At 41.9% G+C, this 20784-nt stretch overlaps 1 protein-coding gene across 2 annotated transcripts; it reads left to right on the top strand.

The window, feature by feature from the left end:
- Window positions 1–43: 43 nt before the first annotated feature.
- On the top strand, window positions 44–20393 carry GLOD4 (glyoxalase domain containing 4). Of its 2 annotated transcripts, XR_013996983.1 has the most exons (10): window positions 44–193; window positions 5900–5949; window positions 6488–6608; window positions 8462–8606; window positions 12407–12543; window positions 13402–13488; window positions 14066–14179; window positions 14270–14356; window positions 18453–18559; window positions 20173–20393. XR_013996983.1 is itself a non-coding variant. In XM_081109956.1 (9 exons), the coding sequence occupies exons 1-9, from the start codon at window positions 104–106 to the stop codon at window positions 18504–18506; spliced, it is 885 nt and encodes a 294-aa protein (XP_080966082.1). In that variant the 5' UTR covers window positions 44–103; the 3' UTR covers window positions 18507–19231. The 2 variants fall into 2 exon arrangements, 1 of the variants encoding a protein (XP_080966082.1); XM_081109956.1 differs by lacking the exon at window positions 20173–20393 and having other exon boundaries at window positions 18453–19231.
- Window positions 20394–20784: the final 391 nt, after the last annotated feature.

The following is a 20784-nucleotide window of genomic DNA, read 5'->3' as shown; positions in this document are numbered from 1 at the left end:
GGCGCGCGATGACGTCACCGCGCCGTCCGCGTCGTCTGGGGGGCGGAGCGGCTCTGCGGGCGAGCAGCACAGTGTGCGGGACGGGTGTGTAGCGCTGCTGGACATGGAGACGCGCCGAGCTCTGCACTTCGTCTTCAAAGTGGGAAACCGCTTCCAGACGGCGCGTTTCTTTCGTGATGTCCTGGGCATGAAGGTGCAGACGCGGGCGAGAGGGGCTGGCGCGCGGGGGGCGTGGGGTGGGCGTGGGGGGCGCGCGGGGGGCGTGAGGGGCCGCGGTCGGCTGAGCCTCACCTGTCCGAGAGGAAGGACGCGGGGGTCAGCCCTACTCGGTGTCCGACCTTAGCCCCGGCCTTCCCCTTAGCCCCGTCGGGTCTCCAGCCTCAAGAAGCCCTGCTTGGGTTATGGCCTTTGAACGGGGCCCCGCATTTTATCTGTTGCCGACGACGTGCCCGCACACGTTCTTTCATTTAAATTCATTCACAAACGTGTACCGCGCTCCGGGCCTTGTGGAGCGTCCCGCCTGGTGGGAGACAGAGCTCAAGTTCCGGCTGACCGTCACCCAGTCTCCGGGTTTGGAGCCTTTCGGCTGAGATCGTCCGCATAGTCAGAGCTCTGTTTCTCTCCGGGGGGCTGGGGTGTTCTCCTTTGGACTCTTGGGGTCTGGGTGGATGCGCCCACTCTCCTTTCAGCAGCCCCGATGTAAGTGTGAAGTCAAACCCCGTCTCCTCTCCAACACCCCGCACCTCTGCGGCCCTGGGCGGTTATGCTCCTGCGGGTCACTGGGTGGCACGCAGGTGGAAGCTGCTGGGGAGCTCCTGATAAGCAAGGACCCGAGAGGTACAAGGTGCAGTTTAATGTAGAGCGTGCAGAGGACGCGGGGTGCAGGTTCTAGTATATTGTCCAGTTTCTCAGGACTGTGTTGAGGTTTGGGAGCAGATGAAAATGACTCTGTATATCTGTCCTCAGTTAAAGCTGGCCTGGGGTGGGGTGAGGATGGGAATTTGTGCATAACTAACAGTAAGGGAAGTAGAAGTTCGATGTGGTAGGAAACTAAAAACTGGCCTTTATTGTGTAAGTGTCAGCGAGAAAGAGAGACTGAACTCCACCCTGGAGTGGTCAAGAGATAATTCACAGGGACTTTGCATTTGAGTTGAAGTCTAAAGATAGGATTACCACAGACCCCACGGGGTAGTACCCTACTAAAGAGCCAGTACAGATATAAGGAATGTTCGGGAAGCACCACTAGTTTTACATGCCTTTATTTATTTATTTATTTATTTATTTTAATATATTTTATTGACTTTAGAGAGGAAGGGAGAGGGAGAGAGAAACATCAATGATGAGAGAGAATCATTCATTGGCTGCCTCCTGCACACCCCCCGCTGGGGACCGAGCCGCAACCCAGGCATGTGTCGTTGGCTGAAAGTGAACCCTGGACCCTTCAGTCAGCAGGCTGACGCTCTATCCATTGAGCCAAACCAGCTAGGGCTAGTTTTACATGCCTTTAGACACAATTACTTATTTGAAGTTGAGGAGATAGGATCTCAGTACAAATAGGTTGGTACTCCTTCTGATTGTATGTTGAATTCTATGCTAAGTATTAGACTTTATGCCCCAGGACATTTATGCCTGAGGACATTTTTTTTATTGCTTTTTCAGAGAGAGTGGAAGGGAGGGGGAGAAAGAAAGAGAAACACTTATGTGAGAGAGACACATCGATTGGTTGCATCCCGCATGTGCCCCGACCGAGGTGGGGATTGAACCTGTAACCCAAGTATGTGCCCTTGATGCAGAATCGAACCCTCGACCCTTTGGTGTGCAGGGTGACACTCTAACCAGTGAGCAATGCCGGCCAGGTCTAGAGACCTAATTTATGGCGCTGTCGATGTAAGAAATGTCCAAATTTGTAGAGAATTTTTATTATAAGAGTTTATTTGAGAGAGGGAGAAGATGGCGGTATAGGTCATCACTTATACTTGCTGCCTCTCACAACCACACCAAAATTACAACTAAACGGCAGAACAACTACCACCCAGAACCGCGGGAAAGCTGGCTGAGTGGAAATTCTACAACTAGACAGGTGAAGAAAGCGCGTTGAGACTGGTAAGAGGTGTGGAGGTGCAGAAAATGCTGACACCTGGATGTGCTGTTCTTTAAACCCAGAGGGAGATTCAAGCTCCCGCTTGCCCTGAATTCCAGTTACAGGCGAGAATCTAGGAAACCCAGACACATACGGGAAAAAACTGGACTATCTGGCATTGGGACAGGAATGTGAGGGCGGCTTACTCTTAGAGGTGCTCGAAGTAATCATTGTTCCTGCACGGGTGCGCAGGTCGGAGAACCAGGGACTTCTCCGGTTCAGGGAAGCAAGCCATTGCTGTTTGCTCTGAACTGGTGATTCCCAGAGACCCTGCCCCACCCAATTTAAACCCCACCCAAGCTGTTCGCATTGGCTTTTGCATATGAATTGCCTGTCTTTTCGCCTAAAACAAACTGCAGCTGGGTCAGAGAGCCCCAGAGATTCCAAAGGAAGGCCCAATACCTGGTAGCAGCTGCAGCCTTGCATCACAGCTGGGCACTTCCAAACTCCATACAAAGAGGAGGAATCTGCAGATGTCTCTGTAGCTCCTACTGGGTGGCCCCAGACAGTGGCTGACCTTGCACCTCCTTGGAGATGATAACGGATTACAACTCTTCACATCCATAAGAGACACACTCAAGGGGCAGACTCAGTGAGCACCAAAGCCCTACTGAAGCAAGTCCTGCCCCATAAGGGTGTCTCCTATGCAACAGGTCTTCCAGTGTAGACACAGCTGGTCACCAAAGCCAGTTGGCCTGGAGGTCAGTTCCTCCCAGTGATACCAACAGCAATCAAGGGTTAACTACAATAAGACTGTGCAAACATCCCATAAAGGGGTGCACTAAGAGTGTCCACCTCAGGTGACTGGGGAGGCTGAGCCACTGGGCCCTATAGGACACCTACCACACAAGGCCACTCTATCAACTCAAGGAGACTTAGCAGCTACTCAGTACCTAGAAACAAACATAGGGAAGCAGCCAAAATGCAGAGACAAAGAAACAAGTCACAAATGAAAGAAATGGAGGAAAGCAAAATATTGGATATAGAGTTCAAAACCACAGTTATAAGGTTACTAAAGAATCTTCTAGAAACCTCTGAGAAATTTAGTGAGACCCTCAAGGATATGAAAAAGGACCAATCAGAAATTAAGCATACACTGACTGAAATAAAGAATAATATACAGAGATCTAACAGCAGACGAGAGGATCCCAAGAATCAAGTCAGAGATTTGAAATACGAAGAAGCAAAAACAAAACAAAAACAAAAACAAAAAATAAACCCAACTGGAAAAGAAAAAAGAATCCAAAAATATGAAGATAGTGTAAGGAGCCTCTGGGACAACTTAAAGTGTACCAACATCCAAGTTATGGGGGGTGCCAGAAGAAGAGAGAGAGCAAGATATTAAAAACCTATTTGAAGAAATAACGACAGAAAACTTCCCCTCTGGTGAAAGTAATAGACTTACAAATCCAGGAAGCGCAGAGAACCCCAAACAAGGTGAATCCAAAGAGGACTACACCAAGATACATCATAATTAAAATGCCAAGGGCAAAAGACAAAGAGAGAATCTTAAAAGCAGCAAGAGAAAAACAGTTACCTACAAGGGAGTACCCATATGACTGTCAGCTGATTTCTCTACAGAAACTGTGCAGGCCAGAAGGGAGGGGCAAGAAATATACAAAGTGATGAATAGCAAGAACCTGCAACCAAGATTACTCTACCCAGCAAAGCTATCATTCAGAATTGAAGGTCAGATAAAGAGCTTCACAGACAAGAAAAAGCTAAAGGAGTTCATCACCACCAAACCAGTATTATATGAAATGCTAAAGGGTATTCTTTAAGAAGGGGAAGAAAAAGGTAAAGATAAAAATTATAAACATCAAAGTGACAACAAATACATATCTATCAACAAATAAATCTAAAAATCAAGTGAATAAAAAATCTGAAGAATAGAATAAACTGGTGAATATAATAGAATCAGGGGCATAGAAAGGGAGTGGAGCCCTAACCAGTTTGGCTCAGTGGATAGAGCGTCAGCCTGCGGACTCAAGGGTCCCAGGTTCGATTCCGGTCAAGGGCATGTATCTTGGTTGCGGGCACATCCCCAGTAGGGAGTGTGCAGGAGGCAGCTGATCAATGTTTCTCCCTCATCAATGTTTCTAATTCTCTATCCCTCTCCCTCTTCTCTGTAAAAAATCAATAACATATATTTTAAAGAAAAAAAAAAGGGAGTGGACTGACAATTCTCAGGGGGAAAGGGGTGTAGGGGGTACAGGAAGAGATTGGACAAAAATCTTACACCTATGGACAAGGACAATGGGGAGGCGGGGTAAGGGCATGGGGTGGAGTGGGAACCCGGTGAAGGGGAGCTATGGGGGGAAAAAAGAGGAACAACTGTAATAATCTGAACAATAAAGATTTATTTAAAAAAAAAGTTTATTTGAGCCCAGCCAGCATGGCTCAGTGGTTGAGTGTCAACCTATGAGCCAGGAGATCACCAGAAGTTTCCTGGTCAGGGCACATGCCAGGTTACAGGTTCGGTCCCCAATGGTAGGCATGCAGGAGGCAGCCTGTCAGTTAGTTCCTCATCATTATTTTCTCTCCCTCACTCTTCCTCTCTTTAAAATCAATAAAAACATTTTTTTTAAAAAGAGAGTTTATTTGAGCCAAACTGACACAGTGCTGGGAAGGAGGATCTCAAATGCTCCAGAAAGTGACAGTTTTTTTGTTTTTTTTAAAAAAATATATTTTATTGATTTTTTTACAGAGAGGAAGGAAGGGAGAGGGATAGAGAGTTAGCAACATCAATGAGAGAGAAACATCGATCAGCTGCCTCCTGCACACCCCCTACTGGGGATGTGCCCGCAACCAAGGTACATGCCCTTGACCGGAATTGAACCTGGGACCCTTGAGTCTGCAGGCCGACGCTCTATCCACTGAGCCAAACAGGTTAGGGCAGAGAGTGACAGTTTTGCAGTTTCTCTTATACATTTGGAATCAATTGAAGATGGGAGAAAGCAAGGTGCAAGCATGTCGAATGAGGCATGGGCTCTCCAGGGTGGTCATGTTTCTGAAGGGTATGAAAGAATAAAGAGGCATTTCGAAAGTGTGTTAACCTAGATGCACAGAAAAATGGGCAGGGCTTGCTTAAGGCAAAGATAAACATTTTATTAAAGATGTTATGTGCCTGGGACAGGACTACCCACCATAGCCTGCCCAGGTAGAAATTTGTGATCAGATCACCTTGACTGGATTTGTCAGATTTGTTATAGAGTCCCCCTCCCTCTTTTTTTTTTGGTCCACAGAGGTATTAAGGAAGGAGATCAATAAGTAGTCTGTAAGTGACGTGATGGGAACTTGAACTGGAGCAATAGCAGTGAGAATCAGAAAGGAAAATAGACACTAACACCTACTGTGTACCAGGTTCTGTGCTTTAATAAATGACCCACTTTCACAAAATATTTGAAGACCCCAATCTTAAGCAACAGTCTTAGGTATGGTTACACAACTGCTAAGTGATGCTCAGAATTCCAAACCAGACTTTCCTAATGCCGAAGGCCACTGAAAAAACACACAGCTGTATAGCACTGCTTCCCAGGCTAAACAGATTTCACAGCTTTGCTTGGTTACCTGGCTCTGGTTCTTCCTCACCTCTCCTACTTCTAGCCTGAGAAAGATAGAAAGCTTATCATGTTCTAATTGTTTTACAAGTAAAGCTTACAAATGAAAATGTCTGTGTTTTGATTATTTTAGTTTTGTGCTTAATGTGCTGTATGTAATACTAGTAAAACTGACAGTTTTTTCTAATTCCCTTACCAGGTTCTGCGGCATGAGGAATTTGAAGAAGGCTGTAAAGCTACCTGTAATGGGTATGACACCTTTTTTCTTAAAATTTCCTCTAGGCTCTGAATACCCCTGGAGAACAGAAAGCAGTTTCTCAAAGTGAGTATAAGGCAGAGGAGAAAATTAAGGAGGCAGTAAATTGGGTAACTTCAAGAACACAAATAAATATTTATGTGCTGTGGGTGAAACAATGTCTTATCGAGCATCTCTTAAGCTTAGTAGCCAGGGCAAGTGAAAATTCCAAGTTTTGGTGGCTTATTGATGGAAATCCAAAAAAATAAATTAAGGTCAGCCTTTATAAGATTCTGTCCCCTCCTTTAAAGAGAAGGTAAATGAACCTCTTCCTCAAGTAAGTGCTAAACGGATGGTCTTCAGAACCTTTGGTGATGGGGCCCATGAGCACTGTTCTCAGTTGCTCTTCGCACCAGCTGAGGTCATCTCATCCTCATGGGTACTTAGAGGACCAGAAGGGACGTGCCCCCCTCTGTCCCAATAGTTCTTTGAGGGAGGCCTGAGGCAGGTTTTGTCTAAGGCCACTGGGTTCATTTGCTTCTATTTTTCTAGGCCTTATGATGGGAAATGGAGTAAAACAATGGTGGGATTTGGACCTGAGGATGATCATTTTGTTGCAGAACTGACTTACAATTATGGCATCAAAGACTACAAGCTTGGCAATGACTTTAAGGTAAATATCATTTTGTTCTAGACTTTTGGCTATACCTTTTTTGTTGTTAATCCTCACCTGAGAATATTTTTTCCATTGCTTTTTCAGAGAGAGTGAAAGGGAGGGAGGAGGGACGCAGAGAGAGAAACATTAATAGGAGAGAAATACATCCATTGGTTGCCTCCTGCATGCACCAACCCAGGGTGGGGAGCGAACCCACAACCCAGCTACATGCTCTTGACTGGGAATCAAACCCAAGACCCTTTGGTGTGCAGGCTGACGCTCTAACCATTGAGCCATGCCAGTGGTTGAGATCACTTATGCAGCTTAGGTTATGATGACTGCTGAATTAATGGCCTGTGGGTGTAGTTTAGTGATTAGTTTTATGATTTCTATTTAAAACAAAACCACTTGGATAACCCTGGCTTCAGGATGAAATGTGTTCTCCCTGCATTTTGGAATCAAACTCAAGACTTAGAGACAGCTTTGAAGGAGAAAAAACACCTCTAGAGGAATGAGTGAACCTCAAGAGGTAAAGGGCCAGAGTCATTGGTCTGGTCAGGTCCTGATCACCATTCAGAGAAATATTTTCTCTGTAGTGGACTATTAATACTGGTCTGGGCTATTACAGCCAATCCCAGTCAGGGAAAAATCTGAAAAGGTTTTGAGGATAAAGAGAATACATTCATTCATTCAGGAATTCAAATTATTATGCACTTATTATAGTAATAGTATCCACCATTTATTGAGCAGTTACTATGTGCTAAATAGAATGCCACTGGGACCAAAACATAGCATGATAGGAGTAACTAATTTTCATTCAGAATCTACTGAGCAAATCAACCTCATGCTAGATGTTATTTTGGTCATTTGATCTCATTAACGCTGTTAACTCATTAAAATAACAGTGCTATCTAGAAGGAAGTTTTTTATGAAAATCCAATGTCTATGAAAGTGCTTTATAAATAAAAGGACTGTTCAGATTCAGCATATTAATACATTTGTTTTTCTATTTTTCACTCTTCATGTCTCTCTAACTTATTCATTAACAGATATTTATTGTGCCTTATACCTTGTTAGGTCCTAAGGATGCAATAGAGGGTAAAGCATAGTCCCTGGCCCAAGGAGCTTCCTGCCTGGTGGGGGAAACAAGTAAAGAGACAAGAATACAGTGTGATAAGTGCTAAATTGGGATATGAACTGGGGGATGTGGGAACACATAGGAGTAATTCCCAGCCTATTCCTGGAGAGTGAGAGTTTAGGAAAAGCTTTGCAGAGGTGACCTCTGAGCCAGGTGAGTGGAGTTGGGATGGGAGGGTGAGATGAGTGTTCTCAGCATGTGCTCACCCAGAGGGGAGAGAGACGGTGTCACTCAGAACTATGAGTAGCACAGTCTGACTGCAGCTTAGTGCGTGAAGAAGGGAGTGGGTAGAGTTGAGGTTGAAGAAGTAAGCTGGCCCGGCCGGTGTGGCTCAGTGGTTGAGTGTCCACCTATGAACCAGGAGATCATGGTCAATTCCTAGTCAGGGCGTATGCCCTGGTTGTTGGCTCCATCCCCAGTGTGGGGTGTGCAGGAGGCAGCCAATCAGTGATTCTCTTTCATCATTGATGTTTCTATCTCTCCCTCTTCCTTCCTCTCTGAAATTAATAAGAATACATATTTTTAAAAATGATGTTGTAGGCCTGGGGTGTGACTACCCACCATGACTTGCCCAGTTAGAAATTTATGATCAGATAACCCGGTGAGGTTACTTTCAGTCACTGGACTTGTACATACCCTCTTTTTTATCCACAATAAGAAGGTGATGGGTTTTGTCTCATTATAAAAGGTCTCTTGTGATTCGACACTTGGATGATATTGTTGTTTGTCATAGGGTATCACAGTCGCTTCTAGCCAGGCTGTGAGCAATGCCAGGAAGCTGAAGTGGCCACTCACTGAAATTGCAGAAGGTGTTTTTGAAACTGAGGCCCCAGGAGGATATAAGTTCTATCTGCAGAATCAAAGTCCACCTCAGTCAGGTAATTTATAAAGGCCTCTGTCTAAAGGCATCTTTGATGGAAGGAGGAGAGAGCTGGATTTCTTTCTCCTGTGAAGCCTTTCTATATTAACATGACATGTCTTTCTCAAGCCAGTGTTGTTATTTGTTCTCTGAAAAGTTATATTCTTATATGAGATCTTTATAGGGGATCTGGACTGGTTCTACTGGTAATGTAGCTATTTAAGATACTTTCAGCTGCAAAAAACAAAACCCAATTCAAACTAGCTTTTTTTTTTTTTTTTTAAATATGTTTTATTGACTTTTTTTACAGAGAGGAAGGGAGAGGAATAGAGAGTTAGAAACATCGATCAGCTGCCGCTTGCGCACTCCCTACAGGGGATGTGCCCGCAACCAAGGTACATGCCTTTGACCGGAATCGAACCTGGGACCCTTCAGTCCGCAGGCTGACGCTCTATCCACTGAGCCAAACCGGCTAGGCTCAAACTAGCTTTAACAATAAGAAATTTGTTTTAGCTCACAAAGCCAGCATTCTATAGGTAGGGAAGATTTCAGCATTCATTGATTCAGCAGCTCAGAAATGGTAATGAGCCCTAACCGGTTTGGCTCAGTGGGTAGAGAGTCAGCCTGCGGACTGAAGGGTACCAGGTTCGATTCTGGTCAGGGGCATATACCTTGGTTGCAGGCACATCCCCAGTAACGATTGTGCAGGAGGCAGCTAATCGGTTTTTCTCTCTCATTGATGTTTCTAACTCTCTATCCCTCTCCCTTCCTCTCTGTAAAAAAAAAAAAAAAAAAAAAAAAATCAATAAAATTAAAAACAGGCAATGAGAACCCAAATTTTCTCTCTCTTCATTCTCTTGGCCCCAGAGCCAGCTCCCCTCCTTGTGGTAGGGTGGCTGCCAGTAGCAGTTACAGCTACAGGCTCCTATGTTCTCTCCTGGTAGGAGAGGAAGAGACTGACTTCTGCTGTTCTCTTTTAAGAGCAGACCAAACTTTTCTAGAATCTTTCAGCAAACTTCCTTGTCAGATTTTTAAAAATATATTTTTATTGATTTCAGAGAGGAAGGGAGAGAGAGAGAGAGAGAGAAACATCAATGATGAGAATCATTGATCGGCTATCTCCTGCATACCCCACACCAGGGATTGAGCCCGAAACCTGGCATGAATGACCAGGAATCAAACCGTGACCTCCTGGTTCATAGGTCGACCCAACTACTTAGCCACTCTGGCTGGCTTCCTTATCAGATTTCATTCACATCCCCACTTGTGAACCAATCACTGGTAGGAGAAACAGGATTATCCTTAGACCAGTTAGTCATATTCTCTAGCTAAGGTCAGTTTTGCAAACTATAGTGCTGGTACTCAGTGATCGAGGGAGGAGTGGAAGTGAGGAGCCGCCCCCACACTGACCTCCACGGGGAGCAGCAGGAAAGAAACTGTATGAAGTGCTTCATTTATTCATTTATGACCCAGACATCATCCTCATATGTGTATTACATTCCTACAAAGTCTGCCACCTGCTCTTTAAAAAATACTGGTGAATAGCAAGGGCAATTCTGCCTGTCATTTCACTCAGCGAATACATGCCTAAGTGGACCTGAGATGGGGGACATTCCTCTTTCCTCCATTGGTCTGCCTCAAGTCCCAGAGCCTCCTCACACTGAGTCTGATTGTTTGTTGAATGCTACTTGCTTTTCACCTGGAGCTCAGCAGAAGAAAGTGACGCGTTCCATTGTGGGAGGTGGGACACACTGAGATGGTATTTCTGTACTTCACTAGTGATTTAAGGGATTTTTATGATGATTTTTGTTGATAGGTGATTGTTGCTTTACATACTAACTTTAAAACTCAACTTGTGTCACTTATTTCTCTGTACATTTCCCTCCTAATCTTGATGTTTCAATATGTAAGATAATGGCAAGCCCCACAATCCTAAGATGTGTTTTTCCTTGAGAATGATAGAGCCTTCAGGGCATTAATTTCTGATGGGTAAAATAGTAAATGTCAGTCTAGCTGTGTCCACCCTTCCTTTGAATCACTCACTTATCTGTAGTTTCACCCACTAAGTTCCCATTCCTGCCCCTGCATCCCTTCGGAGTCAGCTGGAATCTGTTGATTTCTCAGTGGATGGGGAAACTAAAACAGCCTGCCAGGCAGAGAGACCTGTGAGAAACACCTTGCCTCGGGTCATGGCATTGCAGTTCTAGCAAACCAGGGCAAGGCAGTGAAACGGAAGGACAATGTATTGACTTTATCATAGGCAGATGGAGACTTGGAACAGCTCTGGAGAAAGTCACTTTACAATATAAAAGTTTCCAGTAATGGTGTTTTAATATAACTTTTGCTCTTTTTGCAAAACAAAATAGATTTTAACATTTTAGAGTATAGCTTGCCAGTCTGTTATTTAAAAATAAATAAATGAAAAAGAAACTAAAAATAAATAAATATATGCATAACCCATAGACCCGGAAAACAGTGTGGTGATGGCTAGAGGGGAAGGGGTGTGGGGGCTGCATGGAGGTGGGGAATGGAGACATCTGTGCTAGTGTCAACAACAACAAAAAAGTTAAAAAATATATAATTAAATATGTATATCTTTATTCATATTTCATTATAAGGATTCCATTGTATTGCATCATGGGAAGATAAACAGTTCTCTTTTGTTGGATATTTATGTTGTCCCTAGCGTTTCCTTGTTATGAGGAACACTATGATGGATGCCTGTGTGATGAAAGCCCTTCATACATACACAGTTCTTTATGTTTGTAATTTTTATTGATTTTAGAGAAGAAGGGACAGGGAGAGAGAGACAGAAACCTCAGTTATGAAAGAGAATCATTGATCAGCTGCCTCCTGCATCCCCCCTCCTCGCCCCCCCGCCCACTGGGGAACGAGCCTGAAACGCAGGCATGTGTCCTGACCGGGAATCAAACCATGACCTGGGTCATAGGTCAACACTCAATGTCTGAACCACACTAGCTCGGCCACAATTACTTCTTTAATTGCTGAAATGGGGTTGTTCTCTTAAAAGCCCTGTATATTTTTTAGGCTTTGGATATATTCTGTCAAATTGTTCCCCAGAAATGAACTAGTTTACACTCCCCAGTATAATATGATTGTGATTTCCCGCCTGCACTATCACAGTCTGTGCTGCGAACTTTTAAAACTATTTGCCAATTAGATAACAGTGTTTTATTTGAATTCTCATTTCTTTATTTGTGAGGTTGTATATTTTTTCATATGTTCATTGACCATGCTAGTTCTGTGCCTTATTCCTATTTTTCTAGGATATTCATCTTTTTCCTATTAATGTTTAAAGATTACTTAACTAATAAGGACTTTTTGTCTTATATTTTAGAAAAAAAAATGTTTCCTACTTGTTTACTCTTTCATTTTGATTATAATTCTTTTTTTTTCTTTTTTTGCTTTTGTTGTCTAGGAATTTTCCATTTCATGTAATTAACCTAGCAATTTTTCCTTCATGGTTTTTGTATCTTGTGTCAGGTTTTAAAGAAAAGTCTTTCTTCCAAAATTGTATAAATAATCACCTGATATTATTTATTATAGTATTTTTATGGTTTCATTCGTTAAACTTAATTCTTTAACCCATCAGGAATGCATTCTTTCATTTAGTTTAAAGGTGTAACTTTTTCCCACTAAATGAGAAGCCAGTCTTTGAATAATGTGCCCTTTTGTGCTGATTTAAAATCCCTTTTTTATAATAAACTAAATTCTTATATATTCTTGAGCCCCCTTTGGTCTTTCTGTTCTATTCCATTACACTGACCTATCCATTCCTACTGTTTTATTACCCTACAGATCCTGTATTAAAAGTAACTCTAGCAGTGTCTGATCTTCAGAAGTCCTTGAACTACTGGTCTAATCTACTGGGAATGAAAATTTATGAAAAAAATGAAGAGAAGCAAAGGGCTTTGCTTGGCTATGCTGATAACCAGGTGAGTGATCTTGGAGAGAAATAATCTGTTACTTTGAGTTTGGCTTATAAATGAGGTTAACATGAAGGTTATTCCCTTAATTTCTTCATAATGATTTAATATTTATATAGAAACAGAAAAAGAAAAGAAAGAAATTGCTGATAACATCACCACCTAGATATTTGGGGATATATTTTTTCGAAGTGGAATTTGCTGAATCTGAAGAGATATAGACAAGATTTAATGCTGTAATGATAGGTATTCTTATCTTTTTCTTTTAAAAAGTAACCCAGCATTTGAGCATGATTTAGTCCTTGCACTTCAACCCAGTAGGTCTATTCCTTTATTTACAATAAAAGAAAATAGACTCTCAGGCAACCTCTCAGTTGAAAATATGCTAGATTCTCTCCTTGCTCTTTCATATTACTGGGAATTTATTTTACATACTTATCGGACATGTTCACAAAGAACTATGTACAAGGTTATCTGTTGCAGCATTGTTTATAATAGCAAAATATAAGAAATAATATAATTGTCCTATGTATTAGCAGAATAGTTCAATAATTTATCGTTCATTCATAGGCTGGATTACTATGCAGCTATCAAAAAAGACTGAGGTGATTCCTTATGTGCTGATATGTTAACATTAATGGCAGAAAAACAAGGAACAGAATTAATGTGTAAATTATGCTACCATTTGTGTAAAAAGAAAAGATGCTGTGTGTCTAGAAATATACACAGGAAACTGCTGACTGGTTGCCTCTGGAGTGAGAGTAGGAGTGAGACTTCATTTTTACTTTATTCCTTTAGTACTGTGAAATTTTTTTTGCCACACAACCTGTTCTGAAAAATAAACCAAACCTACTTTCTTCTTTTCAGTGTAAGCTGGAGCTACAGGGCATCAAGGGTGCAGTTGATCATGCAGCAGCTTTTGGAAGAATTGCCTTTTCTTGTCCCCAAAAAGAGGTAATGTTTGGTACCAGATCTTTTATTTAAGTTCTGTGATAATTAGTTCAACTGCTGAGAACCTTGGGCCTCCCATTCTTTAGGTTCATTCTGATCATGGCTTCAACAGTTGCCTCAAGCAGCTGAGATAACAAAAATCAGACGAGTGGCTCCCGGGTTCCTTCTGGTTGATCTGATATTCCTCTAGGGCAGCGGTTCTCAACCTGTGGGTCGAGACCCCTTTGGGAGTCGAACAACCCTTTCACAGGGGTCGCCTAAGACCATCGGAAAACACATATATAATTACATATTGTTTTTGTGATTAATCACTATGCTTTAATTATGTTCAATTTGTAACAATGAAAATACATCCTGCATATCAGATATTTACATTATGATTCATAACAGTAGCAAAATTACAGTTATGAAGTAGCAACGAAAGTAATTTTATGGTTAGGGGTCACCACAACATGAGGAACTATATTAAAGGGTTGTGGCATTAGGAAGGTTGAGAACCACTGCTCTAGGGTCAACAAGGACCATGGCCGAACAGTGGTGCAGTATCCCTAGCCCACTTTTTCTTTGTGTTTTCCTCAAGCTGCCTGACTTAGAAGACTTGATGAAAAGGGAGAAGCAGAAGATTCTGACTCCCCTGGTGAGTCTGGATACCCCCGGGAAAGCAACAGTGCAAGTGGTCATTCTGGCCGACCCTGTAAGTATTACTCAGGAAGGGGACGGGCTTCACCAGGGCTTTCTTCCGAGGTGTCTGTTTGACAAATTTCTGTTTTCTTTTTTGGTATAGGATGGACATGAAATTTGCTTTGTGGGGGATGAAGCATTTCGAGAACTTTCTAAGATGGATCCAACAGGAAACCAATTGTTGGATGACGTGAGTGTCATTTCTAATTTATAGGATAATAGCCCAAGGGAGGTGGCATTAAGTGTGTGGGGAAAGGCCAAAGCCACAGGGACCATTCTTACTATGAGAACCATGTTCTTTTGCTTTGGGATGACTTTTGATCCAGGAACTGTCTTCATTGCCACCATGTGACTCTTATCTGGGTGCAGTTTTTGTGCCTTCCCACTACCTCAGGCTGCCTTCGGGAACCACTGCTGCATACGGGATTATCCTGCTCAGTGAATGGAAATGCCTGGACACCATCCCCTCTCACCTTCTTAGCTCTTTTGGTCATCTCTTCTCCTTCTATAGATTCAGTCTCTTCCTTTTTAGTGAATTGTTCTCAAGCTCCAGTACCTTCCATCTCTGGAAAATATTTTATTTACCCTATATAACCTCTCCTGGTTTTCTTTTTTTCTTTCTTTTTTTTTTTCTTTTCCTGGTTTTCTTTTAATCTGCCTATACGCTACTTCTACTTCTCACCTCCCATTCACACCTCAGTCTGTACTACACGGACTCCTGTCACTCAGTGACATGTGCATTTTGATCTCGTCAGTGACTTCCATCCTGCCTAATTCAGCTCCTGTTCTATCCTCTTCAAACAGTTCTTTAGCAGCATCCAAGCAATTGTTCATTGTTCTACCCCAGCATCTAACATCCTTGGTATGTAGTATGCGCTCAGTAAATGATTAAAGGAATGAATCAATCTTTCCTGGTTCTGTCACTTAATAACTGTATGGCTGACCTCAAGCAATTAGAAATTAGGAAGTCAGAGAAATGATGATGGCTGACCTCAAGCAATTTACTTAAAGTCTCTAAACTTAAGTTTTCTTATCTAAAAATTTGAGAAAATAAGATTATCCACCTCAAAGAATTGTTTTGTGGGTTATAGAGCCTGCTATATTACTGACGTAATAACAGACACTCAGTTAATGTTAATTAAAGTAGAAAATATGTAGAAAATGTACCACTTAAGATTTTACCGTAAAGGAAAATGGATTCTCAGGCAACCTGTCTGTTAGCAAATTTGCTAGACTCTCTCCTTGCACTTTCATATCACTGGCCAGCTTCCTCCTCTTTTGAGCTCGCTTCTCCTTTGGTGTTAGAGATCCTGCCATCTTCGCATCTCTCTGACAGCTTCTCCTCAGGCACAGGCACCTCTCTCTATCTGATCCTAAAATGATTTTACCCATGATCCCACTTTGCTATCTTTATTCTCATTCTACATTCTCTCTTTTCTCTGAGTAGAAGTTACCTACTACTACTTCTGCTCTGAGCTTCAGCCATCATCATTTCTCTGACTTCCTAACTTCTAGTTCCTACTCCTCTGAGCTCCAAACAAGTATTTCTTGTTGTTATTACTGAGGTAAAATATACATAGAATTTAAATGTACAGAAATTTGCTGTTCAACTTAATGAGTTTTGACAGTTATATATACTCATGCAACCACTACTAAAGTATAGAGTACTTCCATCACTGCAGGAAGTTCTTTTATGCCCAGTTCCAGTTAGTTCCCACCCTCACCTCCCAGAGGTTTTGTCCTTGGACTTCATATAAATGGAGTAATTCAGTAAAAGTATTCTTTTGTGCTTTTTTCACTCAACATTTTTGAGATTTCTCCCATGTAATTGCATGGAGTTTATTCTTTTTTTAAATTGCTGAGTGATATTCAGTTTTATGAATATAACTATTTGTTTATCCATTCTTCAAATGACAAATATTTGAGCTGTTTCAAATTTTCATCTTTTATGAGGAAGGCTGCTGTGAACATCCTCATGTACATCTTCTTGTAGACATAGGCTTCATTTCCCTTGGATAAATACCTAGGAATGGAATTGCTTTTACTTTATAAGAAACTGCCAAACGGTCATCCAGAATGATTGAACCTCTTTATACTCTTCTAACCATGTCATATACCGCACCAACATTAGTATTTTTTGTTTTTTTGTGGTAGCTATATTAGTACATGTAAAATGGTTTATCATTGTAATTTTAATTTACATGCCCCTGATGACTACTGATGTTGAGCAGCTTGTCATATGCTTATTGGCCATTTGCTTGTATTCTTTTGTGAGTTATATGTTCTTTTGTCCATTTCTCTCCATAGGAGATTTATTTTTAATACTTCATGATTTAAAATTCCAAATATACACAATAGAGTACAACAATCTCTATGTGACTGACACCCATCAGCTCTGTACCATAATTTTTCATCATTCTTTCCCACCCCACCTTTTATTTTTGCTGAAGAAATTGAAGGCAAATCTCAAACACCATGACATTTCATGCCTGAATACTTAAGTATTTTACACATTAAGAAAATGAAATCCTTCACGAATTTGCATGGCATTCTTGCACAGGGACCATGCTAATCTTCTCTGTATCGGTCCAATTTTGGTACATATGCTGCTGAAGCAAGCACAGTATTTTACACATTTTTAAGACAATATAAAAGAAGTAAACATTCAGGAATTTTCTTATACAGTGGGGCCTTGACTTACGAGTATCCCGACTAACGAGTGTTTTGAGATAGCAGCTGTCTCTCGGCCGATTTTTTGCATTGAGTTGATAGAGTAATTTGAGTTAACGAGCTCCTTAATGAGCTCCTTAACGAGCTCGGTCTCGGAAAGAAATCAAACTCGTAAGTCAGGGCCCCACTGTATACCATATTGACATCATCACATTTAAAAAATCAACAATGTATCCTTTATGCCACCTAAAACCCAGTTCTTATTAAAATTTCCCTGATCCTCTAAAAATAGTTTTATACAGTTGGTTTGTCCTATGTGTTTTTAAGTTTAGCTTTAGTGTAATCAGACTGTATAAATATAGAACAATTAATATGATCCATTGAATTTCATGACAAACTACTTGAAAGACACACCTCTGATCTATTTCATGTTAGCCATTTTAGTCTATTCTCCAGTCTCTAAATATGTCTTTGTTCACACTTTTATTTTCCTAGAATGTCCCTTCTCTACTTGAATATTTGCTTATTTTTTTAAGGCCGAATAAAATCCATTTAAAAAATGTTTTATCTTTTTCTTGTTGATTTGTTGGAAGCCTAGTTTGTAAACCTTTTTTTATTTTTAGTGCTTTTTTTTGTCCAGACTAAATTTATAGCCATCGAAACCTCTTCACCATGGATATTTCAAACTCAGTATATCTATAACTTAATTTATCTCACTTCAAATCCATTCTTATTTTAATAATGTAAAAATAAAAGTTACAATTTATTAAGTATCTCACATGTTCTTGACACATGACATATTCTTAAGTGCTTTATACATACTCTCTAATCTTATCACAATCTGCAAGGTTGATAGTTCTCTCTCAGATGAAGAAACTGAGGTTCCAAAATACTGTCACCCAATATTACACATTCAGTGTCAGGACAAGGGCTTGAACAGAGATCTTTAAGGCTTTACAACCAGCTCTTTTTTTTACAACCAGTTCTTTTCCCTCCTCTATTTCTACTCTGCTCCCTAAGTGACCAGTCGCTTTGACACCCACTGACCACCAGGGGGCAGACGCTCAATGCAGGAGCTTCCCCCAGGTGGTCATTGTGCTCCCACAGCCAACCTCCCGCAGCTCCTCCCCTCCCCCCCCCCCCCCATCGGCCCAATGAGGGGAGGGCCTGTCAACCTCTCTTGGCCCCTCCCCTCTGCTGGCCAACCTCCAACGGCCCCTTCCCCTACTGGCTGGCGCCTCTTCCCCCGCCTTCCCCTCCATAGGCCTTAATCGCCCACCAGGCCAAGGGACGCCACCCGTGCACAAATTTGTGACCCGGGCTTCTAGTTAGCTAATAAGTCACAACGAGTGTAATATTGGTACATGACCCTTTGGTTACGGCCTGGTGTGCTGGACCCTTGCTGTCTAGTCAGTGAGCCATACTCCTGGCTGCAGGACCTTTACAAAGTGAAAATCCACAAGCAATTGCTCAGTATTCGTCAGCATCCTCTGTCAAATTAAACAACACTTTTCAATTGTTAATTTCTTGATTATGGACAATGCAATGAGGTACAGAGTGAACTATATGCTTTGTTTTATGGACTTAGAAAATATATTCTAATTCTGTTTCTATAGGCAATGGCAGCAGATAAAAGTGATGAATGGTTTGCTAAACGAATTAAACGTTAATAGAAGATGTCATGTGGAACAAGCATTTACGATTCCTGTCTATCACCTGCGAGGTTTGATGTGTCCATTCATAATAAATGCTCTCACAACTTGATTGTTCCCTGTATAGGCGAGGAAGCTGGGTGGTGAAGATTTGTGTATTTTAATCTTTGAAAGCTCTGATATGTTTTTATGTTTTAGGTATAAATCCTTTTATTGTCAGTCTGGGGCAACTATATGGAACATTACCCTTGGTTGGGGATGAATGGAAGGAATTTTAATAAGCATGTGGATTTTATGAAAACGCTTATTTGCAAAATAAATTTTGTTCCTTAAACCAAAAGATTTAGTTAACACCCCCGCATTCCTTGCTTTAAAATTTTGAGTAGCCAGAGAAAACAGAAGGATCTAATGCAGTGGTTCTCAACCTTCCCAATGCCACAACCCTTTAATATAATATTATAGTTCTTCATGTTGTGATGACCCCCAATTTCATTGTTACCAATTGAACATAATTAAAGCATAGTGATTAATCACAAAAACAATATGTAATTATTTATGTGTTTTCCAATAATCTTAGGCGACCCCTGTGAAAGGGTCATTTGACCCCCACAAGGGGTCGCGACCCACAGGTTGAGAACCGCTGATCTAATGTGTTGTGTAGCTACACACCTGGCTCTGTGCTAGTTTCCTTATATAATTTTTAAAAATCTTCACAAAAAGGACACATTAAATTTCTTTTTTTTAATTATGATATTTATTTTTATTTATTTATTTTTTAAATATATTTATTGATTTCAGAGAGAAAGGGAGAAGGAGAGAGAGATAGAAACATCAATGATGAGAGAGAATCATTGATCGGCTGCCTCCTGCACACCCCCCCCCCCACTGGGGATCGAGCCTGCAACCCAGGCATGTGCCCTTGGCCGGAATCGAACCTGGGACCCTTCAGTCCGCAGGCTGACGCTCTATCCACTGAGCCAAGCCGGCCAGGGCCACATTAAATTTCTTTAAAATGGATTAGATGATTTCTTTAGCCTGAAAAAAAATTTTTTAAATCTTTTCGTGTAATTTTCTGTTTGGTTCTGTAGAACAAGTACATTTTAATTACTGGAAACATTAATTATATTGGGTACATTTATTATTAAATGTTTTTTGAAGATATACTTCTAAAATCAAGCTATTATACCAACCTGTAAGATTCATTATTTAAAATGGTGAGCAGCTCTAGCTGGTTTGACTCAGTGGATAGAGCATCGGCCTGCGGTCTGAGAAATCCTGGGTTCAATTCTGGTCAAGGGTACATGCCTCGGTTGCGGGCTCCATCCCCAGTGGAGGCAGCCAATCAATGATTCTCTCTCATCATTGATGTTTCTGTCTCTCTCTCACTCTCCCTTCCTCTCTGAAAGAAATAAAAATATTTTTAAAATAAATACAATAAAAAAAATAAAAATAAATAAAGTGGTGAGCAGCCCGAGCCGGTTTGGTTCAGTGGATAGAGCGTCGGCCTGCGGACTGAAGGGTCCCGGGTTCGATTCTGTTCAAGGGCATATGTCCGGGTTGCAGGCTGGATCCCTAGTGGGGAGCATGCAGAAGGCAGCCAATTAGTTATTCTCTCTCATCATTGATGTCTCTCTCTCTCTCTCTCTCTCTCTCTCTCTCCCTCCTTCTTCCTCTCTGAAATCAGAGTGGTAGGCATGCCCAGCTGGAGTGACTCAATGGTTAACCGTCAACCTATGACCCAGGAGGCCAAGGTTCAATTCCCAGTCAGGACAACTGCCCAGGTTGTTGGCTCAATCCCCAGTAGGGGATGTGCAGGAGGCAGCCAATCAACGATTCTCTCTAATCATTGATGTTCTATCTCTCTTTCCCTCTCCATTCCTCTCTGAAATCAATAAAAATATATTTAAAAAAAACAAAGTGGTGGGCATGTTCAAATTTCAGGAAAGAAATTGATAATATTGGGAAGAATTGACTCAGAGGATAACAGTTCCAGAATAATATATATTCAACTAGAGGCACGGTGCACAAATTCATGCACAGGTGGTGTCCCTCAGGGTGGCCTGTGGAGATCGGGCCCCAACTTGCGCCCTAGCCTCATAGCCCTGCATCCCCACCTGGCACCCCACCATGGCCTGGTTCCACCCCCTCACTCGCTCTACCATTCCACCTGTGGGGTGATCGATTGGGGCAGGGCCCGCTGCCCAGCTCCCTCAGCACCTGGGAGCCAGGCAGCAGCCCCTCGCCCTGCCACCACTGCTGGTTGCCATCTGCAGGGCAATTGGCCGGGCGATCGGGC

The sequence above is a fragment of the Myotis nattereri genome, assembly GCF_964212035.1.
Source record: "Myotis nattereri genome assembly, chromosome: 16".
Taxonomy (NCBI): domain Eukaryota; kingdom Metazoa; phylum Chordata; class Mammalia; order Chiroptera; family Vespertilionidae; genus Myotis; species Myotis nattereri.
The sequence above is the reverse complement of the archived record's forward strand: the minus strand, read 5'-3'. Positions and strand labels throughout refer to the sequence as shown.